This window comes from Loxodonta africana, chromosome 4 (assembly GCF_030014295.1).
Source record: "Loxodonta africana isolate mLoxAfr1 chromosome 4, mLoxAfr1.hap2, whole genome shotgun sequence".
In the NCBI taxonomy this organism is placed as follows: Eukaryota; Metazoa; Chordata; class Mammalia; order Proboscidea; family Elephantidae; genus Loxodonta; species Loxodonta africana.
In genome coordinates this window covers 85,922,783-85,947,336 of record NC_087345.1, presented here as the reverse complement: position 1 = coordinate 85,947,336, position 24,554 = coordinate 85,922,783, and the positions used below count along the sequence as shown (strand labels likewise).

General features: G+C 36.2%; 1 protein-coding gene across 1 annotated transcript; it reads left to right on the top strand.

Moving 5' to 3' along the window:
• Nucleotides 1-19,904: 19,904 nt before the first annotated feature.
• Nucleotides 19,905-21,569, top strand: LOC100655513 (olfactory receptor 6C75). The gene has a single exon (XM_003405080.3). The coding sequence runs from the start codon at nt 20,631-20,633 to the stop codon at nt 21,567-21,569; it is 939 nt and encodes a 312-aa protein (XP_003405128.1). The 5' UTR covers nt 19,905-20,630.
• Nucleotides 21,570-24,554: the final 2,985 nt, after the last annotated feature.

Genomic DNA, 24,554 nt, shown 5'->3' with positions numbered 1-24,554 from the left:
AGACTAGAACACTGGGCAGAGCAACCAGAAGTCAACCCAGACAGGGAACTCCAAAAAAAAAAAAAAAAGCAAGATTAAAAAAAAAAAAAAAGCAAACACAGGGTAACAGCGATGTTATTATATAAAAGAAGACAACATTAAATAATAAAGAGGGACTAAGAAATGTAATCATACACCTTCCATATGGAGAGGAAGATACGGCGATACAAAGAAATAAAAGTTAGTTATAAATTTAGAAAAATAAGGGTAAATAATAAGGTAACCACAAAGAACACAAACTATCCTACTCATCAAAATAAAATACAGTGGAAAAATACAGGCTCAGCAGACACAGAATCAACAACAACAAATATGAGGAAAGGACAATACATAAAGAAAATCTACTCAGCACATAAGTGGGAAAAAGAAACTGTCAACAACACACAAAAAAAGACATCAAAATGATAGCACTAAATTCATACCTATCCATAATTACTCTGAAGGTAAATGGACTAAATGCACTAATAAAGAGGCAGAGAGTGGCAGAATGGATTAAAAAACAAGATCCATCTATATGCTGCCTACAAGAGCCACACCTTAGACTTAGAGACACAAACTAAAACTCAAGGGATGGAAAAAAATATATCAAGCAAACAACAATCAAAAAAGAGCAGGAGTGGCAACATTAATTTCTGACAAAATAGATTTTAAAGTTAAATCCATCAGAAAAGATACGGAAGGACACTATATAATGATTAAAGGGACAATACACCAAGAAGATATAACCATATTAAATATTTATGCATCCAATGACAGGGCTGCAAGGTATATAAAACAAACTCTACCTGCATTGAAAAGTGAGATAGACAACTCCACAATAATAGTAGGAGACTTCAACACATCACTTTTGGTGAAGGACAGGACATCCAGAAAGAAGCTCAATAAAGACACGGAAGATCTAAATGCCACGATCAACCAACTTGACCTCGTAGACATATACAGAACACTCCACCAAACAGCAACCAAGTACACTTTCTTTTCTAGTGCCCATGGAACATTCTCTAGAATAGACAACATATTAGGTCATAAAGCAAGCCTTAGCAGAATCCAAAACACTGAAATATTACAAAGCATCTTCTCTGACCATAAGGCCATAAAAGTGGAAATCAACAACAGGAAAAGCAGGGAAAAGAAATCAAACACTTGGAGACTGAACAATACCCTCCTCAATAAAGACTGGATTATAGAAGACATTAAGGATGGACTAGAGAAATTCATAGAATCCAATGAAAATGAAAATACTTCCTATCAGAACCTTTGGGACACAGCAAGAGCAGTGCTCAGGGGGCAATTTATATCAATAAATGCACACATCCAAAAAGAAGAAAGGGCCAAAAGCAAAGAACTACCCCTACAACTTGAAAAAATAGAAAGAGACCAACAGAAGAAATCCACAGGCACCAGAAGAAAAGGAATAATAAAAATTAGAGCTGAGCTAAATGAAATAGAAAACAGAAAAACAATTGAATGAATTAACAAGGCCAAAAGCTGTTTTTTGAAAAACTCAACAAAATTGATAAACTATCGGCCAAACAGACAAAAGAAAAACAGGAGAGGAAGCAAATAACCCAAATAAGAAATGAGATGGGCAATATCATAACGGCCCCAACCGAAATTAAAAGAATCATATCAGATTACTATGAAAAACTATACTCAAACAAATTCAAAAACCTAGAAGAAATGGACGAATTCCTAGAAACATACTACCTACCTAAACTAATACAAATAGAGATAGAACAACTAAATAGACCCATAACAAAAGAAGAGATTGAAAAGGTAATCAAAAAACTCCCAAAACAATAAAAAGCCCTGGTCCGGATGGCTTCACTGCAGAGTTCTACCAAACTCTCAGAGAAGAGTTAACACCACTACTACTAAAGGTATTTCAGAGCATAGAAAAGGATGGAATACTACCAAATTCATTCTATGAAGCCACCATATCCCTGATACCAAAACCAGGTAAAGACACCAAAAAAAAAGAAAATTATACACCTATATCCCTCATGAACTTAGATGCAAAAATCCTCAACAAAATTCTAGCCAAAAGAATTCAAGAACATATCAAAAAAAATAATTCACCATGACCAAATGAGATTCATACCAGTTATGCAGGGATGGTTCAACAGAAAAATAATTAATGTAATCAACCACATAAACAAAATTCAAAAGACAAGAATCATGTGATTTTATCAATTGATCCAGAAAAGGCATTTGGCAAGTTTCAACACTTATTCATGATAAAAACTCTCAGCAAAATAGGAATAAAAGGAAAGTTCCTCAGCATAATAAAGGGCATTTATACAAAGCCAACAGCCAACATCACCCTAAATGGAGAGAGCCGGAAAACACTCCCATTGAGATCGGGAACCAGACAAAGATGCCCTTTATCACTGCTCTTATTCAACATTGTGCTGGAAGTCCTAGCCAGAGCAATTAGGCTAGTTAAAGAAATAAAGGGCATCCAGATTGGCAAGGAAGGAGTAAAAGTATCTCTATTTGCAGAGGACATGATCTTATACACAGAAAACCCTAAGGAATCCCCCAGAAAACTACTGAAACTAATAGAAGAGCTCAGCAGAGTATCAGGACACAAGATAAACATACAAAAATCAGTTGGATTCCTCTACACCAACAAAAAGAACATCAAAGAGGAAATCACCAAATCAATGCCATTTACAGTAGCCCCCAAGAAGATAAAATACTTAGGAATAAATCTTACCAGAGATGTAGAAGACTTATACAAAGAAAACTGCAAGACACTTCTGCAAGAAACCAAAAGAGACTTACATAAGTGGAAGAATATACCTTGCTCGTGGATAGGAAGACTTAACATTATAAAAATGTCTATTCTACCAAAAGCGATCTATACATTTAATGCAATTCCGATCCAAATCCCAACAACATTCTTTAATGAGATGGAGAAACAAACCACCAATTTCATATGGAAGGGAAAGAGGCCCCGGATAAATAAGGCATTACTGAAAAAGAAGAACAAAGTAGGAGGCCTTACTTTACCTGATTTTAGATCCTATTATACCGCCACAGTAGTCAAAACAGCCTGGTACTGGTACAACAACAGATACATGGACCAATGGAACAGAATTGAGAATCCACACATAAATCCATCCACATATGAGCAGTTGATATTTGACAAAGGCCCCAAACAGTTAAATGGGGAAAAGACAGTCTTTTTAACAAATGGCGCTGGCATAACTGGATATCCGTCTCCAAAAAAATGAAACAAGACCCATACCTCATTCCATGCACAAAAACTAACTCAAAATGGATCAAAGTCCTAAAGATGAAATCTAAAACGATAAAGATCATGGAGGAAAAAATAGGGAGAACGTTAGGAGCCCTAATACATGGCATAAACAGTATAGAAAACATTTTAAAGAACATAGAAGACAAACTAAATAACTGGGAGCTCCTAAAAATCAAACACTTATGCTCATCCAAGGACTTCACCAAAAGAGTAAAAAGACTACCTACAGACTGGGAAAAAGTTTTTAGCTATGACATTTCTGATCAGTGCCTGATCTCTAAAATCTACATAATACTGCAAAAACTCAGCTGCAAAAAGACAAATAACCCAATTAAAAAATGGGCAAAAGATATGAATAGACACTTCACTAAAGAAGACATTCGGGTAGACACCTGAGGAAATGGTCACTATCATTAGCCATTAAAGAAATGCAAATCAAAACTACAATGAGGTTCCATCACACTCCAACAAGGCTGGCATTAATCCAAAAAACACAAAATAATAAATGTTGGAGAGGCTGTGGAGAGATTGGAACACTTAGACACTGCTGTTGGGAATGTAATATGGTACGACCACTACAGAAATTGAATTGGCACTTCCTTAAAAATCTAGAAATAGAAGTACCATATGATCCACCAATCCCACTCCTTGGAATATATCCTAGAGAAATATGAGCCTTTACACCAAGAGATATATGCACACCCATGTCCATTGCAGTGTTGTCTACAATAGCAAAAAGATGGAAGCATCCAAGGTGCCCATCAACGGATGAACGAATAAATAAATTATGGTACATTCACACGATGGAATGCTGCGCATCGATAAAGAACAGTGAGGAATCTGTGAAACATTTCATAACACGGAGGAACCTGAAAGGCATTATGCTGAGTGAAATTAGTCAGTTGCAAAAGGACAAATATTGTATAAGACCACTATTTTAAGAACTTGAGAAATAGTTTACACTGAGAAGAAAACAGTCTTTTGTGGTTACGAGAGGGGGGAGGGTGGATGGGTGGGAGAGGGGTATTCACTAATTAGATAGTAGATAAGAACTACTTTAGGTGAAGGGAAAGACAGCACAAAGTACGGGGGAGGTCAGCACAATTGGACTAAACCAAAAGCAAAGAAGTTTCCTAAATAAACTGAATGCTTTGAAGGCCAGCATAGCAGGGGCAGGGGTTTGGGGACCATGGTTTCAGGGGACATCTAAGTCAATTGGCATAATAAAATCTATTAAGAAAACATTCTGCATCCCACTTTGAAGAGTGGTGTCTGGGATCTTAAACGCTAGCAAGCAGCCATCTAAGATGCATCAATTGGTCTCGACCCACCTGGGTCAAAGGGGAATGAAGAACACCAAGGACACAAGGTGATTAAGAGCCCAAGAGACAGAAAGGGCCACATGAACCAGCTACTACATCATCCTGAGACCAGAAGAACTAGATGGTGCCTGGCTACAACCGATGACAGCCCTGACAGGGAGCACAACAGAGAACCCCTGAGCGAGCAGGAGATCAGTGGGATGCAGACCCCAAATTCTCATAAGACTAGACTTAATGGTCTGACTGAGACTGGAAGGACCCTGGTGGTCATGGCCCCCAGGCCGTCTGTTGCCCCAGGACAGGAACTACTCCCGAAGACAACTCTTCAGACATGGATTGGACTGGACAATGGGTTGGAGAGGGATGTTGGTGAGGAGTGAGCTCCTTGGGTCAGGTAGACACTTGAGACTATGTTGGCATCTCCTGCCTGAAGGGGAAATGAGAGGGTAGAGGGGGTTAGAAACTGGCGAAAAGGGCATGAAAAGAGAGAGTGGAGGGAGAGAGCAGGCTATCTCATTAGGGGAAAAGTAATTGGGAGTGTGTAGCAAGGTGTATATGGGTTTTTGTGTGAGAGACTGACTTGATTGGTAAACTTTCACTTAAAGCACAATAAAAATTATTAAAAGAAAAAAGTTAAATAAAGAACAACCATATGACCCAGCAGTTTCACTTGAAAACAGTGGCACAAACAGACATGTACAGCCATGTTCATTGCAGTATTATGCACAATGGACAAAAGGGAGAAAAAAACCTAAATGTCCATCAACAGTTGAACACCAACCCAAACCCAAAGCCAAACCCAAACCCACTGCTGTCAGGTCGATTGAGATTCATAGCAACTGTATAGGACAGAGTAGAACTGCCCGATAGAGTTTCCAAGGAGCGCCTGGCAGATTCGAACTGCCGACCTCCTGGTTAGCAGCCACCAGGATTTCCTCAACAGTTGAATGGATAACAAAATTTGGTGTATACACACAAAGGAAATAATTACTCAGCTTACAGAAATGGAGTCCTGATACATGCCATAACGTGTGAATACTGAAAACATTCTGCTGCATGAAGTAAATCAGACACAAAAGGACAAATATTGTATTCTCTCACTTATCAGCCTCCTGACTACTTCCCCTGATAGAATAAAATCTGAAACAAAAACAAGTATCTTTGAAATACACTGTTTTTAAGCTGAGGAAAAGAAAAGGCAATGTAGTTGGTCATGGAAATGGGAGATACTGCTATCGAAATGGGTCCTTTAAATCTTGGAATGATGAAGCCCTGTGGTAGCATACTTCCAGAAGAAAGACGGAAGCATGCCTAGAGTGGTAATAAAAAAATAACCACGGAGATTTATATTGCATGTTGTTGTGATTCTGGAAGCCATGTCACTGGTATTCAGATACCAGCAGGGCCACCCATGCCAGATAGGTTTCAGCTGAGCTTCCAGACTAAGACTAGGAAGAAGGACCTGGCAGTCTACTTCTGAAAAGAATTAGCCAGTGAAAACCTCATGAATAGCAGTGGAACTTTGTCTGATATAGTGTTGGCAGATGACCCCCCCAGGCTGGAAGGCGCTCAAAAGATGATTGGGGAAGAGCTGCCTCCTCAAAGTACAAAACCCAGTGCTGTCGAGTCGATTCCAACTCATAGCGACCCCACAGGACAGAGTAGAACTGCCCCATGGAGTTTCCGAGTTGACCTTAATGACGTGGATGGAGTCAAGCTTTTGGGACCTTCATTTGCTGATGAGGCAGGTTTCAAAATAAGAAGAAACAGCTACAAACATCCGTTGACACAGTGGCTGCAAAACTGGGCTCAAGCATAACAACGATTGTGGGCATGGTGCAAGACCAGGCAGTGTTTTGTTCTATTGTACATAGGGTGGCTATGTGTCAGATCTGACTCGACAGCACCTAACAACAACACAGTAGTAAATTAATCATCTACCACCATGTGTCAGTTCATTGTACTGTGGTGGTTGCTATGATGCTGGAAGCTATGCCACCAGTATTTCAAATACCAGTTGGGTCACCATGGTAGACAGGTTTCAGTAGAGCTTCTAGACTAAGACAGACTAGAAAGAAAGGCCTGGTGATTTACTTTCAAAAATTAGCCAGTGAAAACCTCATGGATCACAACAGAACATTCTCTGTGTTGCTTGCATTGGACATGTCATCAAGAGGTGTCAATAACCAGAAGAAGACGTCATGTCTGGTGAATTAGAGGACCAAAGAGAGTGAGAGAGACACTTGGTTAGAAGGATTGACACAATAGCCATAGAAATGGACTCAAACATATCTGCCATCTTGAGGGTGATATAGGAGCGGGCAATATTTCAGTCTGTTGTACCATCTGTGAATTACTATTTGCTTTTTTTTTTTTACACTGTTACAAAGACAGGAAACCCTGGTGGTATAATGGTTAAGAGCTATGACTGCTAACCAAAAGTTTGGCAGTTTGAATCCACCAGGTGCTCCTTGGAAACCATATGGGGAAGTTCTTCTCTGTCCCATAGAGTCACTATGATTCGGAATTGACTCAATGGTAGTCCGTTTTATGGGGGAATACAAAGACATACGTAAAATTTTGAAAAAGGAACTCAGTAAATAATAAAAGAAGTATAAAAAAGAATATCTTTATGAATTTGTCTCACTATACACTATATTATCCAGAGACAACAGGTATAAAAGGGCCTGTGGTGGTTGATCCTTATTATTCATTGGAAATATGGTTACTGATTTAACAGCCGAAGCTGGTAAAAATGTCTAGGTGCCAGTGGATTTTCAGGGATCTTTCTTTCTAGAACAACCATATCCTGTGAGGTTTTATTTCTTTGTAATTCTGTCTTTAGGGTTTGCAGCCTTAGGAGATTTCTGCCAGGAGCATAGAACTCTATCTATGAAAGTCAGTCCTAAAACAATTACTAATCTTGTGTTTTTTCATTTTTCCAGTGAGATGTAAATTTGAAATGGACATTTTACTACAGGTCAGCTTATGAATATGTGACTATTAATTATCAGAACACCCATCCCACCCACTCCTGCCCTCCTACACACACACACACACACACACACACACACACACACACTACTAAAAGCATAAACCCAGTGCCGTTGAGTCGATTCCGACTTGTAGCGACCCTGTATGACAGAGTAGAACTGCCCCATAGAGTTTCCAAGCATAGTGGCAAATTAAAGACAGGTAAGTTTCCCTGCCGTCTCCTGTAAGGTCCCACATTTACATAGCATGTCCTCTTAGTATATTTATTAAATTGATTAGCTCCTTATCTTTTTTATTCTGTCTTCAGCCACTGCATGAGTCCCTGAAAAATGAAATTTAAGCAATGATGCAACTGTTGTATTGGGTGCCTTGGGAGTGGATATGTGACTGTAGTTTTCAGCACACTAGAATGGTAAAAGACCCATAGTGTCTTTTACTGAACGCAAATTTTAAAAAACCAATCAGGATGTGGGTGGAACTCAAGATGAAATGCACGCTGTGACAAATGAATATGACAGTTTTACAAATTCATTCCATAGTCAACACTGAAGGGCATAGCAAGAAAAACACTGACCTGATGAATTTTGGACAACAATGTTTTGACTGGAAATTCTTAGACTGAAGGATGAAAGTATTGAAAAGCATTGTACTATGGGTGGTAAATTTGTTTCTCGTAGCTATATGGTTTAGCAATTTTGAAATTACTCTACATCTTACCGTGTTTGATCAAATAAGTGAATATGTTTTGATCATGAACACAAGGCCGCTCCCTACTGGGGAATGGAATTACAAATAAGCAAAGAGGGAATACTAGAGTAAACTCTGGGTGCAGGGTTGGAATCAGAAGTATCATTTTTATGCTATATATATTATATATATATACAGAAAGAGAGAGAGAGAAATTGATACATAAATGCATGTGTGTGTGTGTACAGAATTTGTGGGCACACATAGATTTCCCATTTATGTCCTCTGGCAGACCTTAAGAAGGCTTTAAAAAATTTTTTTTAAATGTAGGGCCATGTTGAAAATCTCAGGAACCGACCTGCAAAAGCTCCCAATGGCCAAAGCTGAAAAATCTTGACAGCAAAATAAATAATGCAATATTGGCCTATAACCAAAGAATAAAATTAATATTCCTTAGTGCATGCTACTAGAAATAAATGATGGAATATACAAATAAAAGGTGGAAAAGGGACAACTCTTTCTTAAAGAAGATTGACAACTGTTAAATGTAGGAGAAATGAGAGAAATATAAAATCATCCAAACACCACAATAATATTTGCTGCAGACAAGATCCACTGAAGAATACTAAAATAAGGAGACGAAAGCTTAAGAAGAAAGAGGATGTTTGCATAACGTCAAAGTCTCTTCCCTATATATTTAATAATATCAAAGTGAAAATTTTAACTCTACAAAAGAGAAATCTACCAGACACCCCTTAACTAAGTTATCAAGATAAGCATTACCAGATACAAGACATATCGACATCATATGCACCCTGACGGAATGTACTGAAAAGAGTATAACAACTCTGTGGTACTCTTCACAAAAATGTAGCAACCCAGTCGCTGTCAAGTCGAATCTGGCTCACGACAACCCCTTGTGTATCACAGTAGAACTGTGCTGCATGAGATTTTCAATGGCTGATTTTTCAGAAGTAGATTGTTAGGTCTTTCTTCTGAGACACCTCTGGGTGAACTGGAACCTCCAACCTTTCTGTTAGCAACCACGCTTGTTAACCACTTGAACCACCCAGGGACGCCACAAAATGTACAACCTAATTCTAACTGGGAGACAACATTAGACAAACAAAGCTGTGAAGCGCTCTGCAAAATAACTGACTAGTACTCTTCAACATTTCTTATTATACATTACATTGTCTTTTCCAGCCACCTTTTGGAATTTTTTTTTTACTTAACCATTTCTTCAATTCACTTTAGTTACTCTACTTTCAAGAACAAGTTTCAGAGTCCCTTCTGACGTCTATTTTGGTGTTTTCTTTCTCAAGCTGAGAGAACTAAAGAAAAAAATTCAAGCCTGTAGTTGCAATTTTGAAGGATTCTATGAGAAAAATATGGACCAACACAGGAAACATCAAAGAAGATTGAAAAAATACACAAAGTCACTGCAACAAAAAGAATTGGTCAATAATCAACCATTTCAGGAGGTAGCATATGACAAAGAACTGATGGTATTGGAGGAAGAGGTCCAAGCTGCACTGAAGGCATTGGTGAAAAACAAGGCTCCAGGAATTGGCAGAATACCAATAGAGATGTTTTAACAAACAGGCACAGCCCTGGAAGTGCTTTCTTATTTATGCCAAGAAATTTGGTCAACCAGCTGGGAGAGATCCATACTCGTGCCCATTCCAAAGAAAGGTGATCCAACTGGATGTGGAAATTATCAAACGATAGCATTAATATCACACAGAAGTAAAATTTTGCTGAAGATCATTCAAAAGCAGTTGTAGCAGTACATGAACAGGGAACTGCCAGAAGTTCAAGATTGATTCAGAAAAGGACATGAAATTGCTGATGTCAGATGGATCTTGGCTGAAAGCACAGAACAACAGAAAGATGTTTATCTGTGTTTTATTGACTACGCAAAGGCATTCGACTATGTGGATCATAACAATTATGGATGAGATTGCAAAGAATGGGAATTTCAGAACACTTAATTGTGTTTATGTGGAAACCGTTCATAGAACAAAAGGTATGCATTTGAACAGAACACTGCGTGGTTTAAAATCAGGAAAGGTGAGCATTAGAATTCTATGCTTTCACCATACTTTTTCAGCCTGTATGCGGAGCAAATAATCTGAGAACGTGGACTATAGGAAGAAGAACAGGGCATCAGGATTGGATGAAGACTCATTAACAACCTGCAATATGCAGATGACGCAACCTTGCTTGCTGAAAGTGAAGAGGACTTGAAGTACTTACTAATGAAGATCAAAGGCTACAGCCTTTGGTATAAAGAAAACAAAAATCCTCACAACTGGACCAATAAGCAACATCATGATAAATGGAGCAAAGACAGGAAGTTGTCAAAGATTTCGTTTTACTAGGATCCACAATCGATGCCCATGGAAGCAGAGGTCAAGACATCAAATGACACATTGCATTGGTAAAATCTGCTCCAAAAGACCTCCTTAAATTATTCACAATCCAAGATGTCCCTTTGAGCACCAAAGTATACCTGACCTAAGCCACGGTATTTTCAATCACCTCATGTGCATTCAAAATCTGGCAAATGAATAAGGAAGACTGAAGAAGAATTGGTGAGGACTATTGAATACACCATGGACTGCCAGAAGAAGGATCAGGCCTGTCGTGGAAGAAGTACAGCCAGAGTGCTCCTTGGAAGCGAGGGTGGTGAGACTTCATCTCACGAACATTGGACATGTTATCAGGGGTGACAGGTTCCTGGAGAAGGCCATCATGCTAGGTAGGGTAGAGGTCATTAAAAAAGAGGAAGACCCTTAACAAGGTGAATTGACGTGGTGGCTGTAACAATTGGCTCAAACATAGCAATGATCCTGAGGATGGTGTAGGATGGGGCAGTATTTTTTTCTGTTGCACACAGAATCGCTAAGTCGGAACTGACTCGAGGGCACCTAGCGACAACAACAACAGTCTTTAAAGAGGGGGAGATCATGAATGACAAGCAAATACTTAGGAACTTCTACAAATTGGAGAAAACTAATGAACATGGTATCCAAAAGCAATTCAGGATTTGGAATTTTATCTTTATACAGGTGGAAGACACTAATAGAAAAATTAGTGAAATCCAAATAAAATCCATAGTTAATTTATTAGATTTGATAACTGTACTATGGTTACATTTAAGATTTTGCAATTAAGAGAAGCTGTGTGAAAGGTATACAGAAACTCTTGGCACTGTTCTTAAACCATTGCAAAATAAAAGGTTTTAGAAATCTGAGGCCTAATGGTATCTAACAACAATCTATTCTGTCTTTTTTAGTTATGCTTACTTTCCAACATGTACAAATATAGAGGTAAGATTATAAAATATATCTATAAATACTCAATTACTTATGCTTTTAATTTCCATATACCTGAAATTGTTGTTTCTTGAACTTCCATTTTATTGAATAAGAAAATCCTTTTGGAAATTCTGAGCATTTCTTTCTTCGGGACTCAGAATATTTAAATCATTTTATCTAACCCCTACACATAGTTAAAATCTCCTGTTACATTTTTGTTTGTTTGTTTCTATTTCTACCCACTGAATTAATATCACTTTGTATCTTTCAAGTCAGAATTGTGTGAGAAACAGAGCCAGGCTAATGGCAAATATTATAAAATACATTATATTTGGCAAGCCCTTGGCAAGCCCTAAAGAACATTACTTTGTTTACTATTGAAGATAAAATCAAATCCATGAGATATAAACCAGCAAAAAATGGTTTTATTAATATATTGTAGATGAATTTTATCCATCATTTTTTCATTTCATTTTTGACCACTTTTTATAGGTTTGCATATATACAATTTAGTAATTTTTATTTATCAGTTTTGTGAAATGAAGACAATGCAAAATATCCTTTTATTTCATTTCCTTACGGTGCATAGAAGATAACCATGCAATAAACAGTATTACTTCAATCACTTTGGTAAAAGAAATAGGGTCCCAGGCGTGAATTTCAAAGTCAACTAAAAAAAAAAAAAGCCAGAACACTAGCATATATTATTGCTGTTTTTGTTAGGTGCTGCCAAGTTGAGGCCAAGTGCTGCCAACTCATAAAAATGGGCCTTATAATTAGTAGACTGGTATGGTATACAATAGGTTTAAGGTAGTATTCAATCTTCGATGGTCCAGTTTTGAAAGATTTAATTACTTCTTAATTCAAACTAATTCAATATTAATTTAACAGATTTCATTATTTCTATTCTGTCAATTCTTACGTATTTTGTTGCAATCCATTATTGAAAATATTGATATAAAAGCAAGTCCTGCTGAAAAATAATTTTTTTATTGTACTTTAATTGGAAGTTTACAGAACTAGTTTCACATCGAACTGCATACACGTTGTTCTATGACATTGATTTACAACCCCACGACATGTCAACACTCTCCCTTCTCAATCCTGGGTTCCCTATTACCAGCTTTCCTATTCCCTCCTGCTTTCAAGTTCCTGCCCCAGGGCTGGTGCACCCCCTTAGTCTTGTTTTGTTCCACTGGCCTGTTCAATCTTTGGCTGAAGGGTAAACCTCAGGAGTGACCTCATTACTGAGCTGAAAGGGTGTCCAAGAGCCATACTCTCAGGGCTTCTCCAGTCCCTGTCAGGCCGGCAAGTCTGGTCTTTCTTTTTGAGCTAGAATTTTGTTCTACATTTTTCTTCAGCTCTGTCTGGGACCCTCTACTGTGAGCCCTGTCAGAGCAGTCAGTGGTGGTAGCCGGGCACCATCTAGTTGTCCCGGACTCAGTTTGATGGAGGCCTTGGTACATGCAGTCCCTTAGTCTTTTGCACTAATCTTTCCCTTGTATTTTTAATTTTCTTCATTCTTCCTTGCTCCCAAAGGGATGAGACCAGTGGAGTATCCTATATGGCCTCTCACAGACTTTTAAGACCCCGGATGCTACTCACCAAAGTAGAATGTAGAACATATTCATTACAAAATATGTTATGCCAATTGAGCTAGATATTCCCTGAGATCATGGTCACCACAGCCCTCAGCCCGGCAATTCGGTCCCTCCCCTCAGAGAGTTTGGATGTGTCTATGGAGCTACCATGACCTTGCCTTGTAGAGTTTGTGCTGGCTTCCACAGTATTGTGTATTGTCTTACCCTTCACCAAATTTCCATTTATCTATAGTCTATTAAGTGTTTTTCCAGCTGCTGAAATTTTTGAAAGCACATGAAATGTTATGTGCAACTGAAATACATGTTATTGTTTAAAATTGTTATTAGAATTATTTGTTTTGTGTATTGTATTGTGTTGAATATACCCATTGCCATCGAGTCGATTCCAACTCACAGCCACCCTGATAGGACACAGTAGAGCTACCCCATAGGATTTCTAAGGCTGTAATCTTTGTCGAAGCAGGCTGCTACATCTTTCTTTCGGCGAGCAGCTGGTAGGTTCAAACCACTGACCTTTCAGTTACAGCTGAGTGCTTAATGACTGCACCACCAGGGTTCCATACCTGGAAAAATGACTTTCATATAGTTGGCACTCAAAATATTCATGTCCACCTGGAACCCAGGAATATGGCATTTCTTGGAAAAGGACCTTTGTAACTTTACTCAAGTTAAGATAAGGTCATAATGAAGAGGACTTAAATATGACTGATGTCCTTATAAGAAAAGGGAAATTTGGTCATAGAAACCCAGACACACAGAGGAGAAGGCTCTGTAAAGATAGAGGCAGAGTATGCAGTGATGTATCTACTTGCCAAAGAATGCCAAGGATTGCCAGCAACAACCAGAAGCTAGACGAAGCAGGAAAGAGATTCTTACTCAGGACCTCCAAAAAAAAAAAAAGCCCATTGCCACTGCCATCAAATGGTTTCCGACTCATAGCTACCCTATAGGACAGAGTAGAACTGCCCCATAGGGTATCTAGGGTGAGAATGGTGGATTTGAACTGCCTGCTTTTTGGTTAGCAGCCAATCTCTAAACCACTGCCAAATCCAGTGACACCTTGATTTCAGACTTCTAGCTTCCAAGACTGTGAAAAAATTAATTTCTGTTGTTTTCAGCCACCCAGATTGCAGTACTTTTTTACAGCAGCCCTAGAAATCTAATATAGGTTGTTTCATAGAATTAGCTGGTTTGAGTTGTACACATCTCAAGACTACTTTGATTCTTGAAATAAAACTCTACGTACCCACAAAAGACTGAGGTCTCACTCCTGCTGGAGATCAAAATGCAAAGAAAAATTCAAAGCATAAAGTTCTATGTCAGGTTTTTGATTAAAATATCAGTCATCCTAAAAAAAAAAAAAATCTTACACCTCATTATATTGTCTTTTTAAAAGCATGTATGATAGAAGATGGAATATTAGGCAGCTCCAAGCTTGCATCCACCCACAGAAATATCACAAAACAATCAGAAACTGGCAGAACCAACCATGTCAGAATTCTGGAAATCAGTCAAAATTTTAAGGCAATCAAATGTTGAGTCAAGAAAAACATGACTTCCAAGTGGTTGAACACCTTTCTTGCTTTCCTACTTGCTCATGGCATACATATCCCAACTCAGCATTATCTCTAAAGCAGTGGCAGTCCATGTACCCAGGGTAGATCTTGGTCCCTAGCTCTGGAGGGAACAGAACACACCCGATCTGTAAATTATTATGTGTGTCTACTCTCACCTCTGGAGAATACCTGAATGACTGACACAGGCACTTGTCTCTATTTCACCTAACTCAGAATTCAAGCCAGAAAAATGGAGGATGTGGCTTAAAAACACTGCAAGCAAGTTGAACTAACAAACTGCAGATGCCTGGGGCAAAAAAAGAGTGGTCAAAATGTGACAATACATTCCTTAAGGCCCAGAAGCAAAAGCTGGGGAGAGTTTCTTTGGGAAATTAGGGCATTCAATAGCGTCTATATATAAAAGGGAGTTGGCCAAGTTGGATGGCCAAGAAGCTGTCTTCCAAACTTCTTGTCATAGAAGAGTGAGCATCTACAGCATTGCATCTATTTGTTGAAACATCTCAATTGGTATGCCATCAATTCCTGGAGCCTTGCTTTTTGCCAATCCCTTAGTGCAGCTTGGGCTTCTTCTTTCAATATCATTGGATTTTGATCATATTCCTGAAATGGTTGAACATCCACCAATTCTTTCTGGTACACTGACTCTGTGTATTCCTTCCATCTTCTTTAGATGTTTTCTGTGTGAATATTCAATATTTTGCGCATAAAATTTTTTCAAAATTGCAACTTGATGTTTGAATTTTTTCATCAGTTCTTTCAGCTTAAGAGAAGCCGAGCATGTTCTTCCCTTTGGGTTTTCTAACTTCAGGTCTCCGCGCTTTTCATTATAATACTTTCCTTTGTCTTCTAGAGACTCTTAGAAATCTTCTGTTCTGCTCTTTTACTTCATCATTTCTTCCTTTCACTTTAGCTACTCTATGTTCAAGAGCAAGTTTCAGAGTCTCTTCTGACATCTATTTTGGGCTTTTTTTTCTTTCCGGTCTTTTTAATGACCTCTTGCTTTTTTCATGTATGATATCCTTAATGTCATTCCACAACTCATCTGGTCTTTAGTCATTTTTGTTCAGTGCGTCAAATCTGTTCTTGAGATGGTCTCTAAATTCAAGTGGGAGATAATCAAGGTTGTACTTTGGCTCTCGTGGACTTATAATTTTCTTCAGTTTCAATTTGAACTTGCATGTGAGCAATTGATGATCTGTTCCACAGTTGGCTAATGATACTGAGCTTTTCCATTGTCTTTTTCCACAAATGTAGTCAATTTGATTCCTGTGTATTCCATCTGGTGAGGTCCATGTGCATAGATGCCATTTTAGTTGCCGAAAAAAGGTTTTCACAATGAAGAAGTCGTTGGTATTGCAAAATTCTATAATGCTATCTCTGGTGTTGTTTCTGTCACCAAGGGCAAATTTTCCAACTACCAATCCTTCTTCTGTGTTTCCAACTTTTACATTCCAATTGCCAGCAATTATCAGTGCATACTGATTGCATGTTTTATTAATTTCAGACTGCAAAAGTTGGTAAAAATATTCAATTTCTTCATCTTTGGCCTCAGTGGTTGGCAAGTAAATTTGAATAATAGTCATATTAACTAGTCTTCCTTGTAGGCATATGGATATTGTTCTGTCACTGACAGTGTTGTACTTCAGGATAGATATTAATTTTTTTTTTTTGACAATGAATGCAATGTCATTCCTCTTCAATTTGTCATTCCCATCCTGGCAAACCATATGATGCCTGATTCAAAATGATCAATACATTTCAGCTCACTAACGCCTGGGATATCTATGTTTATGCATTTCATATAGATTCATACTTCATACATTCCACATTCTAATTATTAATGGATGTTTGCAGCTGTATCTCCTCATTTTAAGTTGTTCCAGATCAGCAAATAAAGGTCTGAAAAACTTGACTCCAACCATGTCATTAAGGTCAACCGTACTTTGAGAAGGCAGCTCCTCCCCAGTTGTATTCTGAGTGCCTTCCAACCTGAGGGGATCATTTTCTGGCACTATATCAGACCCAGCAACTCCACTCCTTTGTATATACTCAAAATAATTCAAAGCCAGGAATTGAACAGATACTTGTGGACTACTATTTATAGCAACATTATTAACTGTAATGAAAAGTTGAAAACAACAAGTGTCCTTCAACAGATAAATGGGTAAACAAAACATGGCACATAAACAAAGTGGAATATTATTCTGCCATGAAAGGAATGATGTTCTGATACATGTTGCAATATGGATGAATATGGAAAACACTATAAAAACTGTAATAAGCCAGACACAGAAGGACCAATATTGAGAATAAGCAAATGTATAGAGACAGAAAGAAGATTAGAAGTTATTAGGTACAGTGTATGAGGATTTATTGTTTAATTGGTTCAGAATTTCTATTTGGGGAGAGAAAAGTGTTTGGAAATAGTGGTGATGTTTCCACAATATTGTGACTATAATTAATGACACTAAAGTGCACACTTAAAAATCATTTTGTTATATCTATATATAGAAAGAGAAAAACCCAAGAAAGAGAAAGAGGTACATATATATATATACCAGAAAACCCCTGTTGCCTTCGAGTGAGTCCAACTCATAGGGGCCCTATAGGACAGAGTAGTGCTGCCTCACAGGGTTTCCAAGGAGCAGCTGGTGAATTTAACTGCCAATCTTTTGGTCATCAGTCGAGCTCTTAACCACTGTGCAACCAGGGCTCCTATATGTATATACCAAAATAAACATAAATATATACATATATTTTCCACAATAATTTTTAAAAGTGGATACATCAAGGAAATTTTCCATTTTTCTTTATTAAAAACATGTTTTCTCAAATTACAGTTTTAAATATTTTTAACCTACAGATAATCATTATATTGTGACAATGTTCTTAATTAAGCATGATATTGATTCAAGGTAATGACTTTGATCATTGATACAATAATATCATATACTTTTAGTTTAAAATAGATGTCATGCTTTAGCTGTCTCGTTCTTCAGTATGCATTTTGATTGTTTAATCTTTTACCTTGAATAATTTTATGTATTCCAAAAAAAAGGAAAAATTATTTTTTTCAAATCTTGGTTTATGAAGCATCTAGCATTTTAAGAACATTAAATAGTCCTGATTTTCATTTAATTTAAACTTCTTACATGTCTCATGAGCTCGGCTGCTACCAAAAAGTTTGGCAGTTCGAATGCACCCAGCCGCTCCTTGGAAACCCTTTGAGGGGAGTTCTTCTCTGCCCTATAAGGTCACTATAAGTCAGAATCAACTGGATGGCAAAGGTTTTTTTTTTTTTTAAGTATGTCTCAGGGATCTCCCAGATTAAATAACAAATAAATGTCAAAATAACTGGTATAAAGGAGAAATTGTAGATCACTTTTCAAATCAGAGCATTGAACATGGGGAAGGGATTCAAAGATTTTGATAATAATACAGAATTTTCACACTCTTCAATGTAATGTGAAAATTATTTGAACAGCTAGTGTTATTGTCCCTGTATTCCCAGAATCTAAGGTTGAATGAATGCATAATAAACATTCAAAAATAACTAGTGAACTTAAAAACGGTAGCATCTAATTATGATCAGATTTCCTGTGTTACCACTCAGTGGAAAGGTGTAAAATTTTATAGAATATCCTGACATCTTTTATGATGTAATGTAATTGTGACTTTGGCACCAGTCTAGAATATCACAATGAATTCTTTGTATTTTCCCTAAGATTAGAGAAAAACACACTTGTTAAGATCTGTTGCCATTTAGAGACTGCCAGTGTCTATTATTGCATTCTTATATGGCTTCTCCTTGTGAAGTTATATTATGAATATCTAAGTTTCTCTATATTTTATTCTGTCTGATTTCAGGCCACTATCACCTAAACATCCTATTGTAAATTGTGTGTTGATTTGGATATTCTTTAGCCCTTGGTGTCTTGAGAACACCAATCTCCATGGTGCATTTTGTTTATTCATTCAAATAATTGCCCTGAGACCATTGTCAATGGAGAAGATAAAATAGTGGCTAACTTGAATAACATTTCTTCTGCACAGAAAATCATATGATGTTGTTCATTAAGCTTGGAAAACATTGTAATAGCCTTCATTTCAACTATAATTTATTTAAGTATTTCACTATGTGGCAATACGATATTCCAGGATCTTATATCCTTGGAGAAATTTGGGTAGGTATATAGAAATGGGTTGATATGAATGTTTTTGTGAACATTGTAGAGGAGATCTTGGAATTTTCTTGTTTATAAATATTTTGAATTTTTTTTTTACAGATAAAAGATGACAGAGGCAGAACAGATTGAAATGTTTTTTAAAAATCTCACAGCCTTTACTTTTAAGCAAATTAAATGAGCCATTAAAGATGACACTGACTAAACTAGTCATATTTACCACAAAAGTAAGTACGTTTCTGATTAACTGCTTTCAAGAATATATTATTTGTTTCTGTAGTGTACATCTATGCTTTATTCATCACCTAAATTGTGCATGGCATTATATATAAATGAAATTAAGTTACATGACTATTATGAAATGTGTGAATGAAACAAAAGTTAAAAACTGCTTTTCAGTACATCCATGCAATAATTTTGTTTAAAACAGCCTGAAGATTCTGTGATTGATGGACTACATTTTTCTGTGTGTGTATTCTTGCTAGATGTCTCAGAATAATCATTTGTAATATAATCGATATCAGGAAACCATAGAATCATTACTCTACAAGAGTCAAAAGAATTTAGTTGATGTATTTTGACACTGACCCGATACACTTTATGCATTTACTTTTGCACAGTGTGAATTTTATGCATAGTGAATGTTCGCATTGATCATATAAAGGCAGAATACAAAAAGCCAAATAGCTTATGATCACAAAGAGAAGAGATGATAGGAAGTGGGAATGCAACTCTCCTAGGAATTTTGTAGGTAAAGGTGAATTGGTAAATTCATTCACATAATGAATTAATTGGCTAATAAATAAAACATTACTTCATAAGAAAGCTCTGACCTAGGAAATAAATAAGAGATTACAGATTCAGGAAGCTATCTAGACATTACAGATGACATCAGAAGCAAAAAAAAAAAAAGGGAATAAAAAGAAACAAAAAAGTAAACTTTGCCTCATTCAAAACTTATCTTGGTTGTTGAGCTTTTCTCATTGTTTCACTCTCAAGAAAACTATACTCAATATTGTAGAGAAGTGCTGCATTAGTCTAGAGATAGGATTACTAAGAACACTTGTGGTTTACAAAAATCAAATTAGGGGCTAAATAAAAGTATGACTTTATGTACCAGAGAGTAGATTAATGATAAGTAGACAGTGAATAAAAGTATACTCAACATGCATACATTCCCATCTTACAAGACACTATTAAAACATGGTATTAATTAAAACTAAAATGTCTCAGAACAAAATTGGAATTAAAATTCAAGATAGAAAAAATAGAAAAACAAATGAATAGGAAAGCAAATTGTAAATTTCAAAGTGTGTTGATGTACCCTGGAGTGAATTCTCAGATTTGTACGACCGGAAAAGATTTTAACTGCTGAGATTGTAATATTTTTTTCTTCTTTTAAGGAAACCTACTGAAACATTAAAAAGACAGAGACTTAAAATGAAATATATATATATAAAAATACCAAAGGAAATATAGCACTAATATATAAGGTAACAAGTGTATTTAAAAATAATTTATTCACTTCTGTTTGAAAGCAATTTTTTTTTCTTTTTTAGCTTTCCTACTGGTGCCATAACTTTCTTATTTTTATTTTGCAGATAAAGGCAGAAAAATACCATAAAAAAGAAAGAAAATATGAAAAATTACACAGAAGTAACAGAGTTTATTCTACTAGGATTGACAAATGACCCACGGGAGCAGGTTGTGCTTTTCGTATTTCTTCTTGTCACCTACATGCTAAGTGTGAGTGGGAACCTGATCATTATCACCCTCACCCTTTCAGATCCCCATCTCCAGACTCCCATGTATTTCTTCCTTCGGAATTTCTCCTTCCTGGAAATATCATTCACGTCTGTTTGCATTCCCAGATTCCTAGTCACCATTGTAACCGGGGACAGAGCCATCTCCTATAGTGGCTGTGTGGCTCAGCTATTTTTTGTCATCCTTTTGGGGGTGACAGAGTTTTACCTCCTGGCCGCCATGTCCTATGACCGCTATGTGGCCATCTGCAAACCTTTGCATTACACCACCATCATGAGCCGCAGAGTCTGTATCCTGCTCGTTTTTAGCTCTTGGTTTGCGGGATTCCTGATCATCTTTCCACCAATAATCCTGCTGCTGCAGCTGGATTTCTGTGCCTCCAATGTAATTGATCATTTTATCTGTGACTCTTCTCCAATTCTGCAGCTTTCTTGCACAAATACTCACTTTCTAGAACTCATGGCTTTTTTTTTAGCTGTGATAACACTCATGGTCACCTTGACACTAGTTATTCTCTCCTACACGTATATCATCAGGACAATTCTGAGAATTCCTTCCATGAGTCAAAGGAAAAAAGCCTTTTCCACTTGTTCCTCCCACATGATCGTTGTCTCCCTCTCTTATGGCAGTTGCGTCTTCATGTACATTAAGCCTTCTGCAAGGGAAAGGGTGACATTAAGCAAAGGAGTAGCTGTGCTCAATACCTCAGTGGCTCCCCTCTTGAATCCCTTCATATATACACTAAGGAATCAGCAAGTGAAACAAGCCTTCAATATCATGGTCCAGAGGATGGTCTTTCCTTCAAATAAATGAATATGCTTATATTAAACTGTATTCGTGGAAGACAACCTGAATTTATGCACCCTTGTCTACATAAATTCTTTCTAAACACCTCATTTCAATACATCAATTAGACATACTTATGTATAATGAATGCATCTTTTTAAAATCAGCCTAAAAACCAGAGCTTAACTACTTTATTTCTTACAAAATGCTTATTGTTTCACCTATTTAACTGAATTTTAGTTAAATTAATAATCTTCACTGTTTCTCAAATCAAGTCAAGGTAGATTATGAATTCAATCCCAAAAATAGAGGTTGCTATAAATAAATACTTACTTTAAAACAAACAAAAAACAGCATGGGCAAATAAACAATTTATTTTATTTGAAATAACTAAAACAAAACATCTTAATTAAATATTTCTGAAGTTCCTTCTTCAGTGTCACCAGGAAGAACATGTTATAAAATTAAAAACAATATTAAAATCTTCCTTGAACATATAAATAAAATGTAAGTGAAATATGTGACATTAGGTTTAAGACAATTTTGCAGAAACATTATCTTCGTACTTTGAAATGAGGTTGCATCGATTTTGTATTTGTTAGAAAAAAATTAGCTAAGTTTCAGGGTGAGAAGAGATGATATTTACCTTACATTTTTTCCTTTAGTAATATTTCCTAAAAAATCTACTGAAGATTTCCCTATTTCTGCCAATTTTAATTGAAAAGGAAAACTACAGCTTGCAAATGCAAATTAAATTGCCTAATACAATTTGTGTTTGTGTTCAGATCCTTTCAGTTGATACAAAAATGGTCTTTCCCACTGACATGAAGAAAATGACAAATTCAGAATGTAGAATGGTGAACTATATTGATTCTCTATAGATTATCTTGGAAATGATAGATTTATGTCTTAGTTTTCCTTTATTACCAAACCCGTAATACTGTCTTGATATTTCCATTACCTCTTTCACTCCCTCTCCCGTATGCAATAAAATGACTTTTAGAGATATTTGAGAATTGTAAAATATGTGTTTAAACCTAATTCTAATAATGAGACCACCAGCTTTAATGTATCATTAACAAATTGATTGTCTTGGGATGGTATAGGTGAGTTTGACAAGTCACAGTGTAAGTGGATTTGATTTTGGTTTCTTGATTTTCAGCCTAGTCTGAGGCTAATGTAAAGAGGTCTAAGTATTTTCTAAGATCTTGATAAAAATACTTTTTCTTACTGTCCATACATGTGAGTATCCTAACGCACTGACTTATTTTTTAGCATTGTGCTTTCATGGAATGGTCTACCTTCTTTTTTTTCAACCAGATTCTAGCATACCACCACAAAATGAAAATTAACTGATTGTTTAATTTACTATGAAATGAAATGAAACAAAGCAAGTTTGCTTTGTAAGACCATAACAAGTAAGAAGAAATGCAAAAGTGGATAAGTGAAGTATAGGTGTATATCATTAGTTTCTTTCTTTTTGGTATGTAGTATTTTCACCGCGTATATATATCGATTCACCAGATGCTGAAAATCATAAAGTTTAGATTTCATGTTTAGATAGAAGATCTAGAATTTTTTTATTTTTATTTTATTTTTACATAATGTAATATATATATTGTATATACTGAAGTTCAGATTTTGTTTATAGAAGTTTCAGATTTTGCTAACACCATGTGTTGAAAAAACAATGTTTTGCCATTGCCTTGTCTTGGAACCTGGGCTAAAAGTTCATACATGTGTAGCTGTATATTTGGACTCTCAATTCTGTCACTTGATCTATTTGTCTATTCTTTTAGCATTACCATACTGTCATAATTTATCTATTTTATAATATATAATAGCTTAATAATTGATTGTATAAAATATTGATATCAAGATTGTTCAACATAAATGAAAAATTTCCAGCAGCCTCTCAATTATTTCTGACTATCTGCTAATATGTATGAAATCTTTTAGTCTTTAATTTTAATTTAAATCTTTAAATCAAATATTACATGTTCTCCAATTATGTTCTTTATCAAAGTTATTTTGATTATTCTAAGTTTTTGGCTTTCTATATAAATTTTAGAATAAGCTTGTAATTTTAACAACAGCAACAGTAAAAAAAAAACTTCTGGTTTCAGCTTTGCTTATAAAAAACTTGGAAATCCCATTCTTACCACAAAAAAATAAAAGAATAAGAGAAAAAACAACTGGACAAACTAGACAACTGAACAAAAATTGATGACTTTTCTTCTACTCATCAGATAACTGAGGTTGCAGGACAAATTGCCATCACAAAAACATGAAAGACAAGCAAATCCAAAAAGTCACAGCTGAGACCTGCTTACCTGGAGCAGAACTGCTAAGGCCATAAACTGATAATAAAAACTTTGTTAAAATAGTGTCATATCTTTAAAGAATACACACATCAATCAATGAACAAAGAGAGCTCAGAAAGAGACCAACACATATGTCAGCTGATATTTGCCAATGGAGCAAAAAAATTTCAATTAAGAAAGGATAGTTTTTTCCACATATAGCACTAGTAAAATTATGCATCTGTATGAAAAAAAAAAAACAAAAACCACCTAATCAAAGAATTTTTTTAACTTTTAATTTTGAAGTAACTTTAAAAAAAAAAAATTTAGGCTTACCTAAAAGTTGTAAAATAATAAGAGAGTTCCCATATACCCTTTTACCCAATTTCCTGTAATATTAACATGCTCCATAACCATGGTACAATGATCAAAACCAGGAAGTTAACATCATTACAACACTATTAACTAAACTAGAGATCATATTTGGATTTCCCCAGTTTTTCCATTAAAGTCCATTTCCTGTTCCAGGATCCAGTCCAGGGTCTCATGCATTTAGTTGTCATGTTTCCTTGTCTGTCATGACCTTGACACTTTTTCTGTATTGTGCTTTAAGTGAAAGTTTACAAATCAAGTCAATCTCTCATACAAAAATTTGTATACACCTTGAAAAAAAAATTTTTTTTTGATGTGTATTCCTAGTTGCACTCCC